The following is a 20,778-nucleotide window of genomic DNA, read 5'->3' as shown; positions in this document are numbered from 1 at the left end:
TGATTCTATGATTTTATGTTAGGATGGACCAATACATAACACTGAGTACCCTCACCACAGACTCCTTCCAAGCTGTGCTTTTCAGAGGAGAGTGACTAAAATTGTTTGGGTGGCCAGAATCAGGCATGAGTTGTAAGAGCCCCAAGTATTGTACTGGGAAAGTTTCTGGCCCTCAGTAGAACTAGCCATCCAGTTGCTATGGCTGGGGTAGTTCTCGTGATGTATAACTGTCTGGGTGTTCAAGGAATGTTTACATCAATCAGGAGACAGCTAAAGAGACATTGAAGATTAAACATCTATATTTTGGGGTTACAAATCTGCACTTGGTTGTCTGAAGCCTGTCTGAATCCTATGTTAGATGTCTAAATCCTTCTATCAGTTTAGGCCCACAACAGAATTCTGTGGGACATACTTTACCATTGTAGAAAAAAGCCCAAGAGTTAATCCTGCAAACATGAAGCATGTAAGTAATGGTTGCAATAATGTTTTTTGTGCTGCTTTCATCATAGGGATGGAAAGATGAGGTGTGGAATGAATCTTTTGAATAATGATACCGTACCAATTAAGACTTATCTAAGCTTGTAGAATGATTACAGGAATACTAGGAACTTGAAGTCTGAACTACATCTGATCTTTAATTTTCTTTAAAGTTACTTTTGTTACATTTATTATGAAAGCAGACACACATGGCAAAGGTGATCTATCCAAATTCTGTGAAAGATTTCCAAGCAAATTCAGACTGAATTCCAGCTTTGCCATTGCTTTCAACTACTCCTATCAGGCACATAACATATGGTCACACAACCAAATACATGCACAGCTTTTTCTTTGTCAAACAGTGACAAAACTGTTTGGGACCATATGCTGCAGAAGATGAGTAAGCACTCTAATGGCTTACTTGAGCAGGGTGAACCAACTCAGAAGAAATGTGCACTGGTCCATGCTTCTTTTCTTGCTGTACACATTTTTCTGTAATACAGAGCAAGAGTTTGTACTGTAGGTTCTTCACTGTACCGACTTCACCTTATTCCTGCCAAGTGGTTCTCCCTGCAAATGTGAAATATCAAACAGCAGTGTTTGTGGTCAGTGACAAAATCAGTTGTGGATATGAATGAGACTTAAATTCTCAACAGTTAAATTTATCTAATCATTTAGCCTTTATAACATAACCAGCTTCCCCTGCTAAGTCAGAAAAATAATTCACCAGTGAATATTTAATATCAAATATTTGTTGATATAAAAATAAATATAAAATGCTAATTTATTCTCAAAGACAAAAATTATTGGGAGCCATATCCTAGTTATTTTGTAAGATTCTTTGAGAGCATCAGAAAAAAAAACCCTAAAACATGCAAAATATTATTTCTTGAGAGGACTGTGCAAAATTTATGCAAGTAGTTTTATCCCTTGTTACATTTCAAAGGTAAGAAACTCATCTGAATAATCATAAGCTCCAGAGGAACATAGATTCAGAGCTTGTCAGGTTTTAGGCAGGTAACTGCTACAGGATTTAACCAATCAAGCTTTGTCATAAAAGTCACAGCACTGTCTCTACTTTAGTTTCTAGGCCCCACTTGTTGGCAATGAGTTCATCTCTTGCCATGCAACAGAACTAATCCCACCACCTAACGAGAAGTGTGCTTATCATCACAACCAAACAGCAGATATTGCCAGAATTGTGGGATAAAATAAAAATGGAGGAAAGGAGAAGGAATACACTCAACTGCAGGCCTAGTTACCTTTCTGTTTTTCTTCTCTTTCCCCACTCCTCCCACGTAATCCGCTGAAGGAGGTGTAGTATTGTGTAACTGGGAAGTAACAAACACACTGTCTACTTAGAGCCAGTGGCAAGCAACAGCTTGGTTTTGGAGAGGAGCAGAGAAGTATATAGTTTTTTTGTTATCCTCAGCTTGTGTGCTGCATACGCTTCATGTATCATATTATGTGGCTATGTGATCTTGCCTATTTCGCCAGGGATCAAGGCTTTTTTTCAGCCCTGTAAATGACATTTATGAAGAGTAAGAAAAAAGCCATCCAGTTGCCTACAGATCTATTAGTTCCACCTCAGGAATCTACAAAGCTCTGGAACAGGGTTTGGAATTAAAAATAACATAATGGAAGTTAATAGAATAAAACTTCACTTATTGAAGGGGTACCTTGTCAGGTGACCTTGACAGCTTCTTTTCAGTGAATTTCAAAACAGAGGACATATTCGATCTCATTCATCCGGACTTGAGTTGAACATTTGATATACATACAGGAAGTTAGGAGTTGAGATGGAGTTTATGAGGATGCCTTGATAGACTGCAAGGTGGATGATAAACTGGCAGAAAAGACGAAAATGAGATATATTGAACTGCAAACTGTTAGATGGAGGGATGCTCTTCACTATTGATCCCTGATATTTAATACAGATACCATGCATTCGGAAAAGCTTTAGGACATGTTATCAATGTGTAGCCAACGTTTTTTTGCTGATGCAGATCAACAGGTATTTTTGATAAAAGATGGAGCAGGATGTCTTACACAAAGAACTGGTCTTGATAACTTGAGATAAAAAAAAAAGGTTTGGGAATTAGTGAGGCTGAACATGCAGAATTTTTATGCAATTCTCTGCTGATGGGTATATAGTGGAAATGACAAAGAAGGAGAGGATGTAGGTTTTCCAACCCATCATAAAATATCTATAACTGGAAAGTTGCTGTAATCATCACAATATATCAGTCTCTTCAGCACAGAAAAGAAATTACAAGACCTCTGATAGAGAAAGCAGTTGCACTACTATTCAGAGCTCAAGTCACCCATCTTCTGGAAGATTAAATCAGACTGCCAGAAATGTCGTGTGTGTGTGTGTGTGTGTGTGAGGAAAAATTGTTGGAGTGATCAGAGAATGCAGAACTGATCATTTCAGAGGAAATTTTAAAAGTTAGGCTTTTTTAGTGTAATCAAATAAAGGTTAAGGTGTGATTCTGTTAATTTTATATAATACCATAGAGAAGGGAAGTAAAGCTTTATGTGAAAGGATAGTACTGGCACAAAAGACAAGGAGTATATACTGGTCACAAAAATACAGGCTGGCTATTACAAGTAGGTTTCCAAGCATCTGTAGTAGCCTTTAATCTAAAGAGTGAAGCTTATAAAACAGATTCTCACTACTTTTACATTAGGTTTCATATGTTTATGAAAGGGACTATAAAATGTATTATTGTTATCGCAAGAGACTGATTTCAGACAGCCCCACATTCCTGCCAAAGAGGGAACAGGACCTTCTTTTGTCATCCTTAGGTGCCAGAAGTTTCAAGATGGAAAGGAGACCAGAGAGAAAAAATAATGGAGTACAAAAGCAGAAAGAAAGAATACGTTGTAGTATTTGTCTTTATTTGCAGTAAGAAGTAAATTTAATGGAAAATTAATTTCCCTGGAACAACTGTGAATTTAGAACTTGATTTGGGTAAGAACTTAAAAGGATTTGCAAGTATTCAGTACTACTGAGCATAAAATCTTCAGAAGTGAAGTCTAAAACAATAGGAATGTTGTATTTACAGAGAAGATATCTGATTAAATGTGTTATTAAATAATGACTTCTAAAATATGACAAATATTCAGTTGTTACTGTTCTTGGAGTTTTATGACATAGTCAGCAGATGCTTGCTCACAGTTCTGCTTTATCTCAGATAAAGCAGATTCCTTTGAACTGCAAAAAATACAAATTAAAAAAAAGGATTTTGAAAAGCGCATTTAAATTGTACTCAGAATGCCCTTATTTATGGTAATGAAAAACTTCTAAATGTTTCGAAGCTATACTGGGAGCAGAATGATTTTTCTGCCCGTTAAAGACATAAAGTGAAATTTACTTTCGCACCCCAACAAGAGCGGGGACCGTCAGAGCGCGTAGAAGCCCCCGGAGGCTGCGGTCCTTGCCTTTCGAAGCGTGTGCGGCGAGCCTGACGCCCCGGGACTTTTTGGGGCCGGAGCGAACTTCAGTCCCAATGTCCCCAAACGCTGCGTGGTCGCGAGAAGGCGTCGACTGTGCAGCGGGGAGGAAGGAGTCCCCCGCCCGCTTGTTTCTGGTTTATTTGCGATCTCTCCGAGGTGTTTTCAAGGCTCCCGCGGGGAGGACTCGCCCTTCAGAGGGGGCTGAAGTCCCGCCGCCTCCCGTGCGGAGGGGAGGGCGGCGGGGCTGCTCCCGGCAGAGGGTGCCGGAGCGCAGGGACCGTCCCGCTCCTGTCCGCCCCTCGGCGCCGCTCCCCCGCGTCGGATTTGTCCCGGGTGACGTTGGGATGCTGGGGAAAGAGGAGGGGTAGGAGGAGGAGGAGGAGGGGAGCGGCTTCCTCCGCCCCCAGTGCGGGACAGCCCGTTAGCGGAGCGCCGCGCCGAGCTCCCGCAGCAGCGCACCCCCGCGGGTCCGTGCCGGCCGGGCAGCAGCATGGTCCGGGGGGCGGCGGGACCCCTCCTGGCCCTGCTGGCCGCCGCATCGCTCCTCCGCGCCGCAGGTAAGGAGCGGGGCTCCGCCGGGGCGGCAGCATCCCGGGAGGGGACGGGGAAGCCTCTAGGAGAGGTGCGCCTATCCATCTGGGAGCAGCCAGCATCCCCACTTGGTGGCTGATGCTGGCTGCTTTTTCTTTCTTTCTTCTCTGCTTTCTTTCTCTTTTGTTTTTCTTTTTTGGGGGCCGCTTTTTTTTAATTTTTCTTCTTGGCAAAATGGAAACCTGATGTTACTTTTCTTTCCTTTTTTTTTTTTTTTTTTTTTTTTTTTTTTTTTTACGAGGGGCCTGGTGGGAGGGTAGCGGTGGCTGCGCTGGGAAGGGCTCCCTAAAACTTTTGACCCAAGAGCACCCTGGCGTTTCGTGTCTCCGCCGATTCAGCGCACGGACGGAGGCGAGCTGGTGGCGACTGGGGGGAGGGGGAGAGAAGGAGAAAACAAAGGAAAAGTCCGGAGTTTTGTTGTTGCCGTGGGTGGAAAGAAATAAGTGGAGCCTCCTCCTTCGCTCTGCCCGCCCTCCAGCCCTCCCCTCGGAGTGGTTATAATAAATTATTTGGACCGTTGAGAACCTACCTCAGCGGGAACCAGGAGGAAGGGAAAGGGGAGATGAAACACGAGGGGGAGAAGGGGCAGCCGCCCCCTTGCAGCTGGGGGTCTCTTTCTGTGTGTCCTTGAGCTTTAGAGAGTCTGATTTCCTCTGTGTACCTGACCGACCCTGGGGAGCTGAGAAGCGTCAGCCTCCGCTCTCGGGAAACACTCCCGAGACCAGAGTGTTCACCGAGCTCCGCGATACTTTCTGGGGCTGCGCAAGCTGCCCTTGTTAATCTCGCACCGCGGCAGCGCCCGTGGGGATGCTCAGCGGTTCCCGGCATCTCCGAGGAGAGCGCCGTGATTCACTGGGACCCTGGGGACCGAGTGGGGCTGGAGAACCGCGATGGTCTGAGAGTTACCCGTTCCCGTAAGAGAAGCCGCAGATCTGCAGCCCCCACGCTCCCCCCACCCCGCCTGGCACGTGTGGTGCTTTCACAGCAGAAAAGGGGAGGTTTAACTTTTTCGGTTTTCCCTGGGATACGAAATGCACGGGGGAGATAGGAGCTGCCGGATTCAGCTCTTTGATCGCTCGGGAAGACATTCTCTGGAAAATCGCCTTCTCCCCCCTTTTTGCAGCAGATAAAGGTTGCTCGCAAACTCCTTCCCGGGGCGCTCTGCCCGCGGACTGAGGGAGGAGGTGACAGGCGACACCGTTTCCTTGCCGTGTTTGTAACCCTTCCCGCGCTGTCCCCTCCGCGGCGGGCACCACCTTCCCACCGCCCTCCCGCCTTTAACTTAATTGCACCGAAGTGCCGGGGGAGGCCGATGATGTCTTTAAGGAAAAACAGCGATGCTGCAGATTAGAGGGGACTTGTTAATCAATTGCACGTTTGAAAGGGCTTTTCTTCCCTTTGTTGCTCTCGCTAATCCATTTACCTCTCCCTGGGAGGTGACAGATGCCTATATTTCCTGTTATTCAGCTCCAGGGTCCCGGGTCTTGCCATTTGTTGCATTAGCATGGAGGGTCAGCAGAAAGAGAGAGGTCTGGGGGTTTTCCGGGGTGGGGAAGAGCGTGTGACGGCTCTCGGGCTCGGGGTCAGTTCCCGTCGCGTTTATTTTTCCTGGTGCTTTTATTGCTCTCTTTGAAGGGGGTCCCGCCGACAAATTGCGCGGCCGCCCCCCCCGGCGGGTCCCGGGCCGGGAGCGGCGCCTCCCCCGGGGCCGCGGGGAGGAGGGAGATGCCCGAGTTTCTGTCACGGTCCCCGCTTTCTTCCCTTTTCCCCGAGCAGCTGGATCTCTTTTTTTTTTTTTTTTTCCGGGCAGGAAGGCGTGTAGGGTAGCCCTGGACCTTCTTTCCGACTTGCCCTTGCCCACCCCCGCGGCCTTGGAACCCCGAACCCTGAGCATCCTGCCCTCCTATAGGAATGGTGGAACTTGATGATCCAGTGGGTCCTTTCCAACCTAGCAATTCTGTGATTCTGTGATTCCCGGGGCGGAGGGCGCTCGGGGTGCGGGCGCGGCGGCGCATCCCCCGCTCCTTTTGCTGCTTGCTGCCTGCGTGTCATCGGCAGGCACTGCAGACCCGGGGAGAGCGTTTCAGGCTTCGTGGAGGCCGTAAAAATCACGAACTACCATTAAAAGAGCAGTTGGGGGGTTTATGTTGTTTTATTTTATTTAAATGCTACCCCTTGTGATAATTGTTTGCTTGTGATAATTGTCTCAGCCACCCGTGGGAAGTGTGGATTCGCTATAGGCATGAAGTTTGAGACTCCAGTTGTTTCACTGAGTGTGCAGCGCAGTGTTTGAGAGCGCCTAATCACAGCAGTAAATACTCGTAGACCCTCTTGATAGCGGGATTCTTATGATTAATTAGGTCTGCTTAATGGGACAAAAAAAAGTCTTTGTTAATCTACATTAATTTAAACGTTTCTTTTAGAAAATGTTGCTTGAGCCTTCTCAGTGTTCACTTTACACCGAGTGAGCGGCGATAGGAACTGGGATGGTCGTTTATTGGAAATACTGATGCATAATGTACTCGGTTTAAAGGCTTTTGCCTCCTTACCGTTAAATAGGAAAGAACATTTAATCAACTTGAAGTTAATACTCACGTGACTCGTGAAGTATGCAGAACATTGTGTTTAAGATATTTCTGTCAACAGAATGTGTGGGAATGGAAACAGAATGGTAAATCTGTGCTACGATTTTGCAAGCCCTGAAGTTTGTAAACTTCTACCTAATTTTGTAAAGAACCCCTCCCCCAATTTCTTGAAATACAACGTTACTGGAGGATTGAATTACGTGTAACTTCTCAATGCCTTTAACTTTCTAGCTACAAAACACTGAAATGTTTGAATCCTTAATGTTGCATGAGATTTAGCTACAGCTCCCTCCTGACTTTAATAAAAGAGATTCAGCTCTGGAAATTGTACATAGGTCACCTAGTAAAAGTTGATACAGCTTTGAATACACAAAGTCTTCGCATAGCTTTTAATAAATGGCATCGACTACATTAACTATTTTCAGGTCAAACCTCAATCGAACCTATTCTAGTGTTAATTAAATTGTTGTTTAGTAGTGAAGTTTATCCTTGGGTCAAGGGTTGCTACTGAATGTTTTTTTTTCCTCTTGAGTGTCTTGATTAGGTTAAGCATTTGTAATGGAATTACAGTTTTCTCCTTAATCTCTTTTATGCTGTAAACAGCTTAGAAATGCAAGATGCAGGAAGAAAAGGACTAGTTGACAGACGAAGCAAATTAATCGTATTTAGTGAGCTTCCAGTTTGCAGAAAAGCTGATCTTTTTTCCAAACTCACTGATCTCTGTGTAAGGTGTGAATAGCTTTCAGAATTGTCATTGGCATGGGAGTACATTTGACTGCTAATTAGGAAATAGACAGTCTTAGCTCACTAACTAATACAAATGAAATATAACAGGAAGGAATGGTAATAAATACCGTGTTTTGTTTGACAACTGTGAGATTCTTCTGTATAGAAGGCTTGTGGAGTCCTCTTCGTGGCTTATCTTCAGTCTTAAATTAACATTTTATGTTTAATAAAATTGTCAGCTAGAAGCAGTCAGCATCTGAAGATTTTAATCATAAGTTTAATTGAGAGAATTTATTTTAAAGAGCTTCTTTGTATTATTTTGAACATCACAGGCAAAGAAAAAATATTAAACAGACTTCCTTTGGCTTTTACACATAAATCTTTCTATAGACATTCTGTGTTGCATTGTGTGGGTGCTCAGAGGGAAGAAATGCTACTTGCAGTATCCCATCTAATTTATAGCATCTGTCCCTCTTCTCTGTGCAAAGGATGGCTTGCTATTTAAGTTTGTTTATTCATTGTGAGGCTGTTGCTTTGTAAAGGAAGTTGTCATTAGGCTCAGCAGGTCTGGAAAGTATGCAAGTCCTCAAGTCTTCTAATCTAGTGTCTACAAAGTAGTTAACGCTTCAAAGAAAAGGAACGACAGGATTTTGCTGAACTGAAAGAAGATTCATTGTTTGTTAGTCCTGTTTTTAATTGCTGCTCATACTGGAGACTGCTGCAGCATTGCTAGTAACCATTGGGACAAACAACAATTTAACTTAAAGATTGTCTTTCCTCTTGATTTAGTCTAAACGTGTGAGTAGTTCACCAGCTTTTTGTATTCACTACCCACCCCCCCCCCCCCCGGGCCTTTACCATGCACTGATATTCATTTGCAAATATCCTGATAGAAAGTTTTTCTGATGCTCTCCGCAGGCTTGACTCGAGCCAACCTTTTTCTCTTCGTATTCTTCAGCAAGTTTGGAAATGGATTTCCACTTTGTTTTTCAAGTGATGCTGGCCGGTGATCTTTCTTTTGAAATTAAAAAAGACTGTATCTGACTTTTCTGGTGGCAGTGTAAGAGGCTTTTCAAAAATCCAGGGTGATCTCTTAGCTGTAGAGCAGGACTTTTGTCTTTTAATTGGCAGTGGGTAAAAGCTTACATTAAAAAATACAAACAAATTGCATTGTAATTTCAGTGAAAACAAGAACTCACAGTAGAAATGCGTTTGACTTAAGATACACTGTTATTGAGATGAGGATAAGCAGATGTATTCCACCAACCTCAGGCTTAACTAGCTCACAGAGTCCTAGCACTGGTCTTGAGCAGTTTGCAAAGCCTGTTGAAGAGGGTTGTAGGTATCCTGTAGGCAGTTACATGATTCTGAATTCATTTTAAATTAACTTCTGTGTATCTGCATGAGCTTGTGAACATGTGTTTTATTGATAGCATGCACTGCTTCTTGAAACAAGGGGTCTGTGCAGCTGCCTGCTGATTGAATTAGTCTTCATTTACATTAATACTTCTGGTTTTGCTATATAAACCTTCCCAATGTGTGCTTGTTTGTGATGGTGAAGAAGTGTGGCGTAAAACAGCTGATGGAAGAGAAATGACATAATGGTATTACTGCTTCAGTAGTAGGTATTTCACGAGTGAATCTGAGCTTATGTATTTGTTTCCTCTGAGTCCAGAGCAGAGGTGGCTGACATCCTGTAAAATTTGTGTAGTTGTGAAAGTGCAGTTTCATAGACACTTGAAGCTCCTTTTTATTTAATTAAATCAGCAAGCTAACACTATTGGAAAGTAAACATAAGGAAAAAGAATTCTGCAGAAATGAAAGAGTAGGTGGGCAAAGATGAACCAAGAATTAGCATGATGAAAAGAGATGAGACCTTTTCTTTTTCTTCTACACTGATTTTGCTGGAGTGACAGGAATATGTTTTGTGAGGGTACTGCTTGCAGGAACAGCAAAATGAAATCAGTGGGGGACTATTCGGGACCCCTGTTTGACCAGTGTCTAGTTTTAAAGTGTGAATACTCTGATAAGGAGGTTAAGTTGGGTCTCCATAGGCACTGCGCTCTCCATTGATGTCACATGGGAGATGTGCGTCTAAGTACCTTTTAGACTTGATACTTATATTTAGGTGATATGAGCTTGTAAAGAGAAACAACAGACATGTGTTTCATATTCTTTTTTGAAAGAAAAATTGCTGAATGTATAGTGTCATATCTATGAAACCTCTACTGAACTTAGGTTTTTGTCTTCTAATTGCTTAGTTTGGACACTTCCTTTTATATGTGCAGCATAAACATTTAATTCTGTAACTCTGGGTTGTTGCTGCTTGTTCTCATCAACACTGCTCTAGGCGGTTCATCTGGTAAGCATTATTTCAAGATGAAGTGGCTTCTATATGTGATTTTCCATGCTTTTGGTAGTTTAATACCTTAACATTATTTTTTTCCATGGTGTTGTGTACATAACTAGAATGGCTTGACTCGTATATAGAGAGAACAAATTCTGTTAGAATTCTCCTAAAACTGTGAAGTCTTACCTTTCAAAACAACATACACAACTGTCTAATTGAATCGTAAATCAACCTATCAGAGGACTAATTCCTTATCAACGTAATAATGCAGTCACATATTCAATTATGAAGTAGATAGTAGGCAGATAAAATACAGCAAAAGACAGGAAGAATTTTATCCCTATTCTTTAGAAAAACATGTATGAAGACTATGATTGTAAATAATAAATTTGATTTATACTAGTCAGAAACACTCTATTCTTCTATATCACATGAACTGTAGAAAAAAAAAGTAAATTCATCATATGTAAGTCTAAAAGAGGAATCATAGAACTCCATTCAATGCAAACTAATGAGACTGGCAAGCTCCTGCACAAGTGGAGGAATTTTCCTCCCTGTCTAACAACTGAATAGATAGATTTCATACCTATAGCTTGAATATAAAGGAGACATGAAAGTTGGTGGGTTTTTTTAAGGGCAAATTTCAGAGTTAGAGATAACCAGCACAGAAGAGTCTTAGGAGCAAGTTAACTCAGAGCACAACTCAGGTATCTGAGCTGTGTTTCATTGTAAGATCTTAAAATTACTCCTTGTATACATCTCTATTTGTGAGACATTAATCTTTCACTTTTAAGGTCCTTAACAAGCTCTAACTGTTGTAGTTTTTTCAGGCACTTGGCCAGACATCATCCATAAGTAAAAGATAAAAGAAGTTACCTCATTCCTCCTCAGCTCCTCATCATTTCATTCCTGTGGGATGTAAACGCTTTCCAACTTCCCTGTCAGAGCAGTAGGTGAACTTTCAGCAACCTGTTTTGGGGAACATCAGCAAAATCCTGCAATTCACTCGTACTAAACTAATGGAGTTGATTTTGAGATCAGTGGATCAGAGGTCTCTCACATGTGCACCTCTGCCAATAGGCCAGAGGAGTCTATAACTTCGACAGTGCTGTTACTAAGCTGGGGTTCAGTAGGGAGGTTACCTTTTTCACTAGCTCACTCAGAGCTGGTAGGCCTTAGTAAGAGAATTTCGCTGAGCAGGTGGGAAGACGATGGAAATAGGAAATAGGAAATAGGAGCAGTGGTGGTATCTTCCAACAGCAGTGTTGATCTCCATGGTGCTCACAATATGTTACACTTTCCTATTTTCTTCCTTCATGCTTTATAGAAGCTTTCCATAACTACCTGCAAAATGAATCGTTATCCGTCCTTGTTGTGATGTCTCATGCGAAGGTTCAGCTAATTGTGTGCTTAATCATGCTGGTCACTGCTGTCTGTTTCTCTGTATATACCGTCTTAAATTTGTCTCATATTGCAAGCTATTTAATACAGTTGAATGCATCATTGACTAACCTTGGTCAGTGCCTGGATTTCAAGTGAAGTACAGATATATAAAGAAATAAACTGTTGCTGGTACAGTACGTCCATGTGAGAGCACTGTGATAAAACTAGTTGTGTGTGGGATCAACAGTGGTGGCAAAAAGGGCTGCACACTGAGGGACAGGATGTTTGAGTCACAGCAGTGCCCCCTTAGATGGCTGGTTTGTTCTTTTGGATGTAGAACAAACAAAAGTCTGATACTAGAAGGATGAAACATCTCTGAAAAGAAAAAGCCAATGACAGTTCTAGAAACAGTCATCAGATTTATCTGTATGAGAAGGTACTCGGGGTGTATAAAAATTCTGCTGAATAGAGAAAGATCAGAAAATGAGTGGGGAAAAAAAAAAGAGTTGAATTACTTGACAGCCCAGGATCATATCAGGTGAGTTACTTTAAAACAGGTAATGTGAATCTCTTTTATGGACTAATAGTGGACAAAACTGCTTGAAAACCGCGTGATTGATCATAATAAAGTTTTATTGAGAAATTATACAATGTAAAGGGGATGCTGAGATTTCTTAGTGCATAAAATGAAAGAGTGCATATTCTGGGAGCTAAGTTAACATAGTTCTACTGTAGTTGTTTCTAGTTTAGAAAATTGTGTTGCAGAAAAAACACAACAACTGTAGACATAATAATGTGGCAGTGGTGTTTCTGTACTTAGTAAGCTTTATATTTTCTTAAAAAGACAAATGAACGCTATGCCAATAGATTTTGGATAGATAATTCAAATACAGTATCGTATATTTGTTTATTTCAGGCAGTAAAAATTCTATTCTGACTCTAAATGTGTGTCGGTTTTCACATTTTGCTGGTATATTAGAAATGCATTTTTCTTTATGAAAAGTTGGCCTTGAGGTGTGCCTGCCCTGAGGGGTAAATGTCTAGTAAGGTGAAACTACCCAAACTGTGTATCAGAGAGCTGACTGGACAAAAGCTAACACTGCGAAATCCAACGCAGTGCTCACCAGGCTGCCTGAATTGGTTTATCTCCTGTCCCCAGTAGCAACAACACTGGCTCAGGGAAGAGGCCAGACTGGGTGGCTGTAGGGCTGGGAGGGAAAGCAACGTGGCAGCCCTAGCACAGAGTAGCTTAAATTGCCATGGGACTATACTCTTAGAGATAGAAAATGTGATATGCAGAAACATTAACATAATTGTGTGTGGTAGAAATTTTTAAATGCTTTCACAATGTTATTATAAATGATGTCTGTCTAAGATTTGGGTTCTGCAAAGCTGAGCCAAATCTGTGAACTTTAAATAAGAAAAAATTCACCTGCCTTGAAAGTGTAGTCTGCAAACAAGTGTTTGATCAGTTGTCAGGTAGTTGTCTCACCATAAATAATCTTTGTTGTTTCTCTTTTTGTCTGAGCAGTTGAAACTCTAGCACTTGTTGCTTAAGCTGAGTTTTAGGATTCCAGTTGAGTTTTGTATTGCAGTGTAATAGGCAAGAATGGATAATCTTTTGAAATTAATTGCGTTAATAAAACAAGGGAGATTTTTTGGCACAACAGACAATGAAATGGACAAAAGGAGAGTTCTACAAAGATTTTGAAGATGTAGCAAAACTTTGTATGTTATTTGAATATGCTAAGTTTAAAGTAACAAGAATATTTTAGCATCTAGCTGTAATTGCTTTTTAAATTTTATGACTTTCTATATAGAAATAGAAATTATACTTCCTTAGAAAAGACATGAAATATGTTTTTTTCATGAAATTGAAAAGAAAAAAGAGGAGTCTGTGACAGAAAAACCAGGGAATTATGTTCATGTAAGAAATTCCTTTACAGGGGAATGGGAAATAGAAATTGTTTGTGGTACCCTAGGAACTCAATAGCTGAAGGGTAAACTTAAACATTAAAATATATTTTGAAAATTGTGGTTGAAGTGGTGGTTTGTGATGACTCCTTTCATGACAGACCAGAACCCCTTACAAAGGGGAAAGTGAATGTAGATAAAATTACAAGCTTGAACAGGATCTGAATCAAACCTACATGAGGAACATATATCTGCTGTTGTTTTAATTTTAAAAATAACAGTGCTTCCTAGATCTGTCTGGAAGCAATTTAATGCAGCAAATTGATTTTTTTAAGAAGTATTTCCAGCCACACCAGAAGCAGCCATTAATAGATATCTTGAGAGGGTGAGTGTTTTTATGCTTGATTTGCAAATTCAGTGAATTTGGGTATTACTAGCTGAAACTGTAGACAGTAACTCAAATTGTTTTCCTAAAGCTGATCCCACATATATCTTCTTCTCTCTGTGTCAGTGTAGAAATAGGATTCAGAAATCTGTTCCCTGACAGGAAGAGGAGAATCTGTTATGAAGTTCATGATGCTGTTGTTTTCAAAGTAACAAGAAAAATATCCATCTCTCAAATTTTATCCCTGGAGAGCTTTTGAATAATATTGCACTTGAGAAAAGTATGCATATTTTTGTCAATGTGTTATTTAAGAACATCGTAAGTATAGTAATTTCTTGTAAGAGGATCATGCCGTTCAAAGATAAGACCATATAGAATTGGGAAAGGCTGATTTCAGAAGCTGTCCTGGTTTGTAATCCAAAGACCACACTTAAAGCCAGGAACAGTTTTGATAGTAGAACTTGGGGAGGGTGTGTTTACATAGGACTGCAAAAAGCAAAGGTGTTGATTTACAGCTCATTTTCAAAATTACATAAAGTGGAAAATGTAACCTTACATTTACTGAACACTTACCATACTGCAGAGGTAGTTATTAGAAAGTTCTAGTTTCGTGTGAAACAAGAGTAAACTAGATGTAGTAATTTTGTCCTGCAAACAAGTCTTTAGTGATCAGTGAAATACTTGAAATGTTGTCTTTGTTTCTGCTGGCTGTTAGTGTGTGATTTATTGTTTCTAGAAATAAACAGAGAAAAATCAAACCTCGTTAGTGGGATCTCAGGCCCTATAGGAATTCTCAAGTGTCTTTGTGTCTTTACGTTTCTTATATTTTCTAGGACACTCATGACCTTGTGTAACTACAGTATGGTTAGGGAAAAAGGCATCAGAAAGAACCTTGAGAGGTCAGATACTGTGTTCTTCAAGGCAGAATCACCTGTAGCTGGCTTGTAATTGTACTTTTTTTGTGTGTGTGACTTCTGAAACAGTTCCTATAAACTTTGAAACAAACTCTTCCAAAAAATTATCTTGTTTGCTTGTAGTCATCTCTCCTTGAACACCCCACCACTCCAGCCTGTTTTCACAGCTTTTCCTTTTACATTGTGTTTTCCGAATCTCATGATTATGCTCGTTTCTCCTCACTGGACTTTTTCCAAAATGACTTTCTAGAAGTGTGCTAACAAAACCAGTGTATTCCAGCTCAGGCTGCACCAGCAGCAGCTAAAGGAAGAGGGTTATTTCCTATATTTACCAGATGGTGTTGGTTTTTATTTCCCAGAGCAATATCTGACTTGTTTTTTGGCAGGATGGCATTGCTCAAGTTCTGATCTGTTCCATCTCTTTCATGCAGAATTGTTGCCAAGTCCCTGTTTGATACCAGTTCAATGGTTTAAGCACAAAACCTTCTGCCTGTCTTCGCGCAGTTGTGCATCTTTATTCCTACCTGCTCCATAGATTTTTTTTCTGATATTTTTTTCATCTGCCAAGATCAGACTATTCACAACACCTAACACCTTGGTGTTGCCTATGGAGTTTGGTAAGGGAGGTATCCATAGCACTGAAATTTGTGAAACTCCATAGTATCAGTTAACCACTGAGAGTTAACACTGTGATTTTTCCAATGAGTTGGCATATGCCTCTAGGTAATTTTTCTTCTTATTTATCTATGAGAATGTCATGTGAGACAATTCCCCTAAAACTAAGTATCACCTTCATTTCATGCTGGCACCTCAGTTTCATGCTGTCATTGAGTGCAGGATAGGAAATGTCACACTACAGTCCTTGGGAGCCAAACTTCCGTCAGCAGAAACTCTCTGCTTCTTTGGTTACTTCGTAGATAACTCATCTTTTTGTAACTTAGCTTACCATACCTCTGGTAAGGTATGTTGTCATAGTGTACCAGTGAGACTCATCATTTTGAAAGGCAGTTTTCAGACCCAGTTACTTTCAAAGATTCAGATTGATTTTTTTTTTGTGGTTTTTTTTTTTTTCTCAGACAAAGTTCATAGAAAACTTCTGGAAGTGAGTTTATCTCTTAATATCATGTCTATGTCAATTTAATTAATAAAAATTATATCCTTTGATCTCATACTGGTTAATATTTTCCTACTTCTTTTGCACTTAAAATTCCCATATTTTTTGAGTAGTTGCATGTTGCAAGACCAAAGCAATTAACTAACTACTTTACATTTGGGACCATATGATATAGCTTCGATTTTAAGTATTAACACTTATCTGGAATAAGTTATGCCTTTAGCATTATAGAAATAATGTAAGAATAAATATGTGCCCTTGTAATTGTCTTTGCTCTCCAAAGGGTTGACATTGCTTCCTGTGACTGCCATTATTCCATCCTCTTCCTTAATTTTATTTTTCTGTTCTATGATTTTTTTTTTTCCCCTGCAGCTTATTTTATTCTGATACTTTTTTTTCTTTACTTGCTTTCTTTCTGTGTCCCTCCACCCCTGACTAATTCTTTTTCAATTACCTAGCACTTTAAGTCTTAGGAATTCACAAATACAATGTGGTTGCTTGCCAATGGTAGGAAGTGCTTCACAGTGATCTACAGCAGATGTTTCTAGCTGTCTGGTAAAAAAAAAAAAGCCTAAGCAGCAGGTAGAAAAAATGCCTCCAGACTCTCAGACTTCTGTGACTAACTGAACCATTAGCATTCTCCTTCATAACTGATGTTGCACAAAAGACTGTTGGTATTGGGATCTGTGCTTTCTTTGCATGGGGTTGAAGAGTAAAGCCAGGAAAGGATGATATGGGGAGCACACCTCCAGTGAGGTGGGAGTGAGCTGGAGCAAATGGGCTTGTCTGAGCAGAGGAGTTGGACTGTGATCCAGTTGATGAGGAAAATAAAGTGGGGTGTGGAAATGGGGTTAGAGTTGTGACAATGTGTGATAACAAGTATAAGGGAGGCTAATGTGCTCACAAGAGCAAACTGGCAGAAAATTAGAAACTTCTACTGCTGCCCTGTCAGTGTGGCGGGTGGTACCTGTAATGAACATTTCACCCCACTGTCCTTGGGAAAAACCGTGTTAGTTTTTTTCATCTTCAGGACATGCAATGTAGTCAATGGCGATGTCTTTCACCATGGGTTATACAACAAGATTTACTTAAGGGAAAAATGAAGGGGAAGCTGTGTCTGTGGTGGTGCTTGGATATTTAAAATAGCTTGCCCAATTTATAACATTAAAAAGCAGATCAAGAATTCATTGCCAATTTCACCACTTGCAAGTCCTGTCACTTTGAGAGCCATGATAGCTTAGAAACAGCTTAGAAACAATATCTGAATCAGCTTGTTTAGGAAAATATACATGCTTTTTTCTTCAAGTCAAAGCAATAGTTATGAAATACTGAAAATCATGATCCTTGTGCATGTTTGATGTATGTAGCCCCGTTGGTGTTTTTTTCTCTATATTGGTTTTCCTAGGGTGCCTGTTCCTCCCCCTCCCCCCCCTCAAATTGATTAAACCATTCTTTCTGGTTATCAGAGTCAGTTAGGCGAGTCCTGGGCTCTTGTGTGCAGAAGCTGCCAAGTTTTTCTAAAATATATGGTAGTTTAGGGATTTGGGTGAATGTTCAAAAGGAACGAAGACTTGAGACTTCCAAATGTCTTTATTTAAAGCTGTAATTTGGAAAAGATCCTTCCTTAGTCCCAAGAGAAAAAAACCCCAATACATTCATTTATACTATTAGTCATCATTCTTTCCACCATCAGGGTTCACCTCCCTTCTGAAAAGGCGACAGTTTGTTTTGCTGCTCTAACAAAAAGGAGTTTAGTTGATTTAATGTTCTGTTTTGTGATGAAGTGTCTTGCCTAGGTCATAGTTTAGCTGTTAACAAGATATTTATGAAGTGGTAAGAATTCTTTGCTCTGCGGTGAATTCACTCTGTAGAGTGGGGGGAAAATTCTATTCAACTAGCAAATAAGATAGTTTAGCTTGAAATTATATGTCGAAGTTAAATGCCGCAATTTTAATGTTTCAGTAACCCATTGAAAAAGTAGGGTATCTGGAACTTCTCATGGCTTATGTAATTTGACCTTTAATATAGGAAAAGAATTTCAGATAGCTTAATATTGCAAGTAGCTATCTAAGTGAAGAAAAATTTAGGTTTAGAAACCAAGTTAAATCATACGTTTATTTGATGTGGAAACTGCAAAATATAACTTAAGTCTGAGAACCTATTCCTGAGCTCATTTTTTCAGTACTCAACTCACTTGACTGACTTGTCAAATACTGTGCTAAATCCTTGTAAGTGTTTGAAGATGCATTTGTGGTATTCTCTTGAGAATGTGTTGTCTGTCATATACAACAGTGTTATTAGCAGATGTTTCCCTAATTTTTGCATACTTTTTATTGGTGTTTAACATGACTATAGCTGCAGTAGTTAAGACTCAAGCAGCAGAAGCCTTCATGTTCTAGGAGTTCCTCAGACATGCAGTGCAAACACATGTTTTTTTAAAAGGAATTCTGTATGAAACACTGCTTCATCATCACAAGTTTTGAAAACATTGTTTGGATTTTCAGTTGCATCTATGAAGCAATAGGAGTCTCTCACATATACTAAAAAAATTGTATATAACCCCTTTTTCTCCCTATTTGTGTGTCAGCAGAGTTTAACAGGCTTAACGTTTTAACAGAGTTTAACGTTTATGATGTATTGAATTTTGTGACAAATAATAGACTTGCACTTACAGGATAAGTAGGTAATTAATTAGTGAGCTACACCACTAATTCATTTGCCGTGTTCAGTTAGCTCGAGTGCCAGCTCAGCTTTACAGAAGTAATTTTTGCTGGGTTTCCAGAGGCTTCATTTTACTTGAATTTCAGTTACCTGAACATCCATTTCTAAGGAGTCTTTATTTCTGTCTTTGTCCAGGCAGGCAGACCTTTGTGTAGCGTAGAATAGTTGCTTTGATGCCTATTCTTATTTTATATTTTCACTCTGTCTAAAAAGAAATTTCCAGGAAGGTTTATTTTACCGATTCTAATGTTTTTTTTTTTTGCATTAACATAGGTTCTGGTTCACTGTATGATTTTATTCACCTGGCAAACAGTATAAGTGAACCCTAACCATCTAAAGAGAAGCTTGCCTGTGTCTCCACAGGATTGGACAGTGAAGGAGCTACAAGAACCAGGAGTTATTCAGAAATAAAACCCTACAGAGAGATTTTTCTAAAAATCTGTAGCCTGTTCTCCCGTTTGCGCCCCAGCAGCCATCTGCTGGGATAGACTTTAAAAGACGTGGTTTCATAAACACATTTTGCGTTTTGTTCTGCTTCTAAACTTTAAGTTATCTTATGTGTTTAACACTCTCTTCTAAATGCATCTATCATAATTAGTGCCACAAATAAAACAGTTTTGCAAGTGGCTTGTAAAGTTCATGTACACATACAGATTGCATCGCAAATTAGAGGCCTCAGTCTGCATAGTGGTCTAGCTGCTACTAAAGCAATGTGGTCTAGGACTGGAATAGGTGTGGAAAGACATTCATCTGTCTCCGTTGTAATGGCATTCTGAATTGCATGAGGATGAGTGCTGTTCTGGAGGCATTTTGTTAGCTATTATACCTCTTTGATGGAGGTAATGGGTTTCTAACTTTGTTAGAAAACCAGATTCTTGGTGAAAATACAGTATTTTTTTTTTACCTCAATAGAAGGTTTATTTAAAATGAGAAGTCAGACCGATATGATTATAGTGTAGCTTATAAAACTGGAACTGAAAGGCATTTCATTTGCAGTGGTTGGTGTTTAACACTTAGAAATGAGCAGGGAGCTGCAGTTCACTTCTGCAGCTGTAGATGTTAGTGGTATCTTGTTTTGTGGAGTCAGTAACATGTCTTGAAACTCCTGTTACAAAGTGAAAGGACTTTATAAATGCTAATTAATTTTCAAATAAATGAGAAAATGAAATGGTCTTGTTTATCTCACAAATGAGGAACCTGAGGCAGAAGGAAAATCTGTGAAGTGTGCTGTGGGCAGAGAAGATTTTGTGTGAGCAAGAGTTTCTGTATGCTGTGTCCAAGAGCACATGGCATCAGGCATGACTGTGCATATACATAATATGCTATTTAATGCAGGATTTCTAAGAAGAAAAAATAACAGATCAAAATGCTAAAATAAAAATCCTGTATCAGAAATTCGTATTGTTTTGAATTCAAATGAAAGTAAAGCAGCTAGCTTGCTTGCATTTTTATCCTAGGAAGTAGGTAACTTAAGCTCTTCTTACTGCATTTAAATATCTTGGCACATATGTATACTGTACTGCAGTTAAGTAGCTTGGGCCTGCTCCTATGATTCATTCTTAATGATTACTGGTTAAAAAGAGGGAACAGACAGCAGAGCATAAATGGCAAAAACTTAGAGCATTTCTAGAGCTATGTCTTGAGCAAGTCAATACTGACCAGAATTGTAAAAAGAACTACAAAAGTTGGTTTGCAGGTTAAAACAGAAAGCACGGGAGAAAAATAGGCAGGTCATAACTAGAAGAAAACTTAACAATTGTTCTAGAATGACTGAGTCCAAGATCTCTTGTTAAAATGGATTTATTAGAAAATAGGAGAATGTACGTGTACAGTTGGAGAATAATTGAATCATGGAACATTGTAACAAACAATTGTAGTACACGTCCACAAAAAGAAACCCTGCAGAGGGCAGAAGCAAGGGCAGGTACCCTGGGAGTTATACGGAGAAATATTCCAAGCAGCAAGGGATTAGGTTAGGAAAGCTAGAGCCCTGAATACAATTAAATTTGGCCAACATTGTCAAGGGCAACAAGAAAAGCTTCTACAGGTAGGTCGGTGGTAAAAGCAAGGACAGGAAAGATGTGAGCCCTCTCCAGAAAGAGACTGTAGACCTGGTCTCCTAGCTAGCTGGGATATGGAGAAGGCTGAGATACTCAACA

General features: G+C 40.2%; 1 protein-coding gene across 1 annotated transcript in view; it reads left to right on the top strand.

The window, feature by feature from the left end:
• Nucleotides 1-4,392: 4,392 nt before the first annotated feature.
• ROR2 (receptor tyrosine kinase like orphan receptor 2) overlaps nt 4,393-20,778 on the top strand; it is a 148,265-nt gene continuing 131,879 nt past the window's right edge. The window contains exon 1 of the mRNA XM_069879945.1: nt 4,393-4,493. Within this exon, the coding sequence (XP_069736046.1) occupies nt 4,427-4,493 (67 nt within the window). The 5' untranslated portion in view covers nt 4,393-4,426. The remainder of the gene's footprint in view (nt 4,494-20,778) is intronic.

Source organism: Phaenicophaeus curvirostris, chromosome Z (genome assembly GCF_032191515.1).
Source record: "Phaenicophaeus curvirostris isolate KB17595 chromosome Z, BPBGC_Pcur_1.0, whole genome shotgun sequence".
Taxonomy (NCBI): domain Eukaryota; kingdom Metazoa; phylum Chordata; class Aves; order Cuculiformes; family Cuculidae; genus Phaenicophaeus; species Phaenicophaeus curvirostris.
Note: the sequence above shows the minus strand (reverse complement) of the source record. Positions and strands in the feature narration are given on the sequence as shown.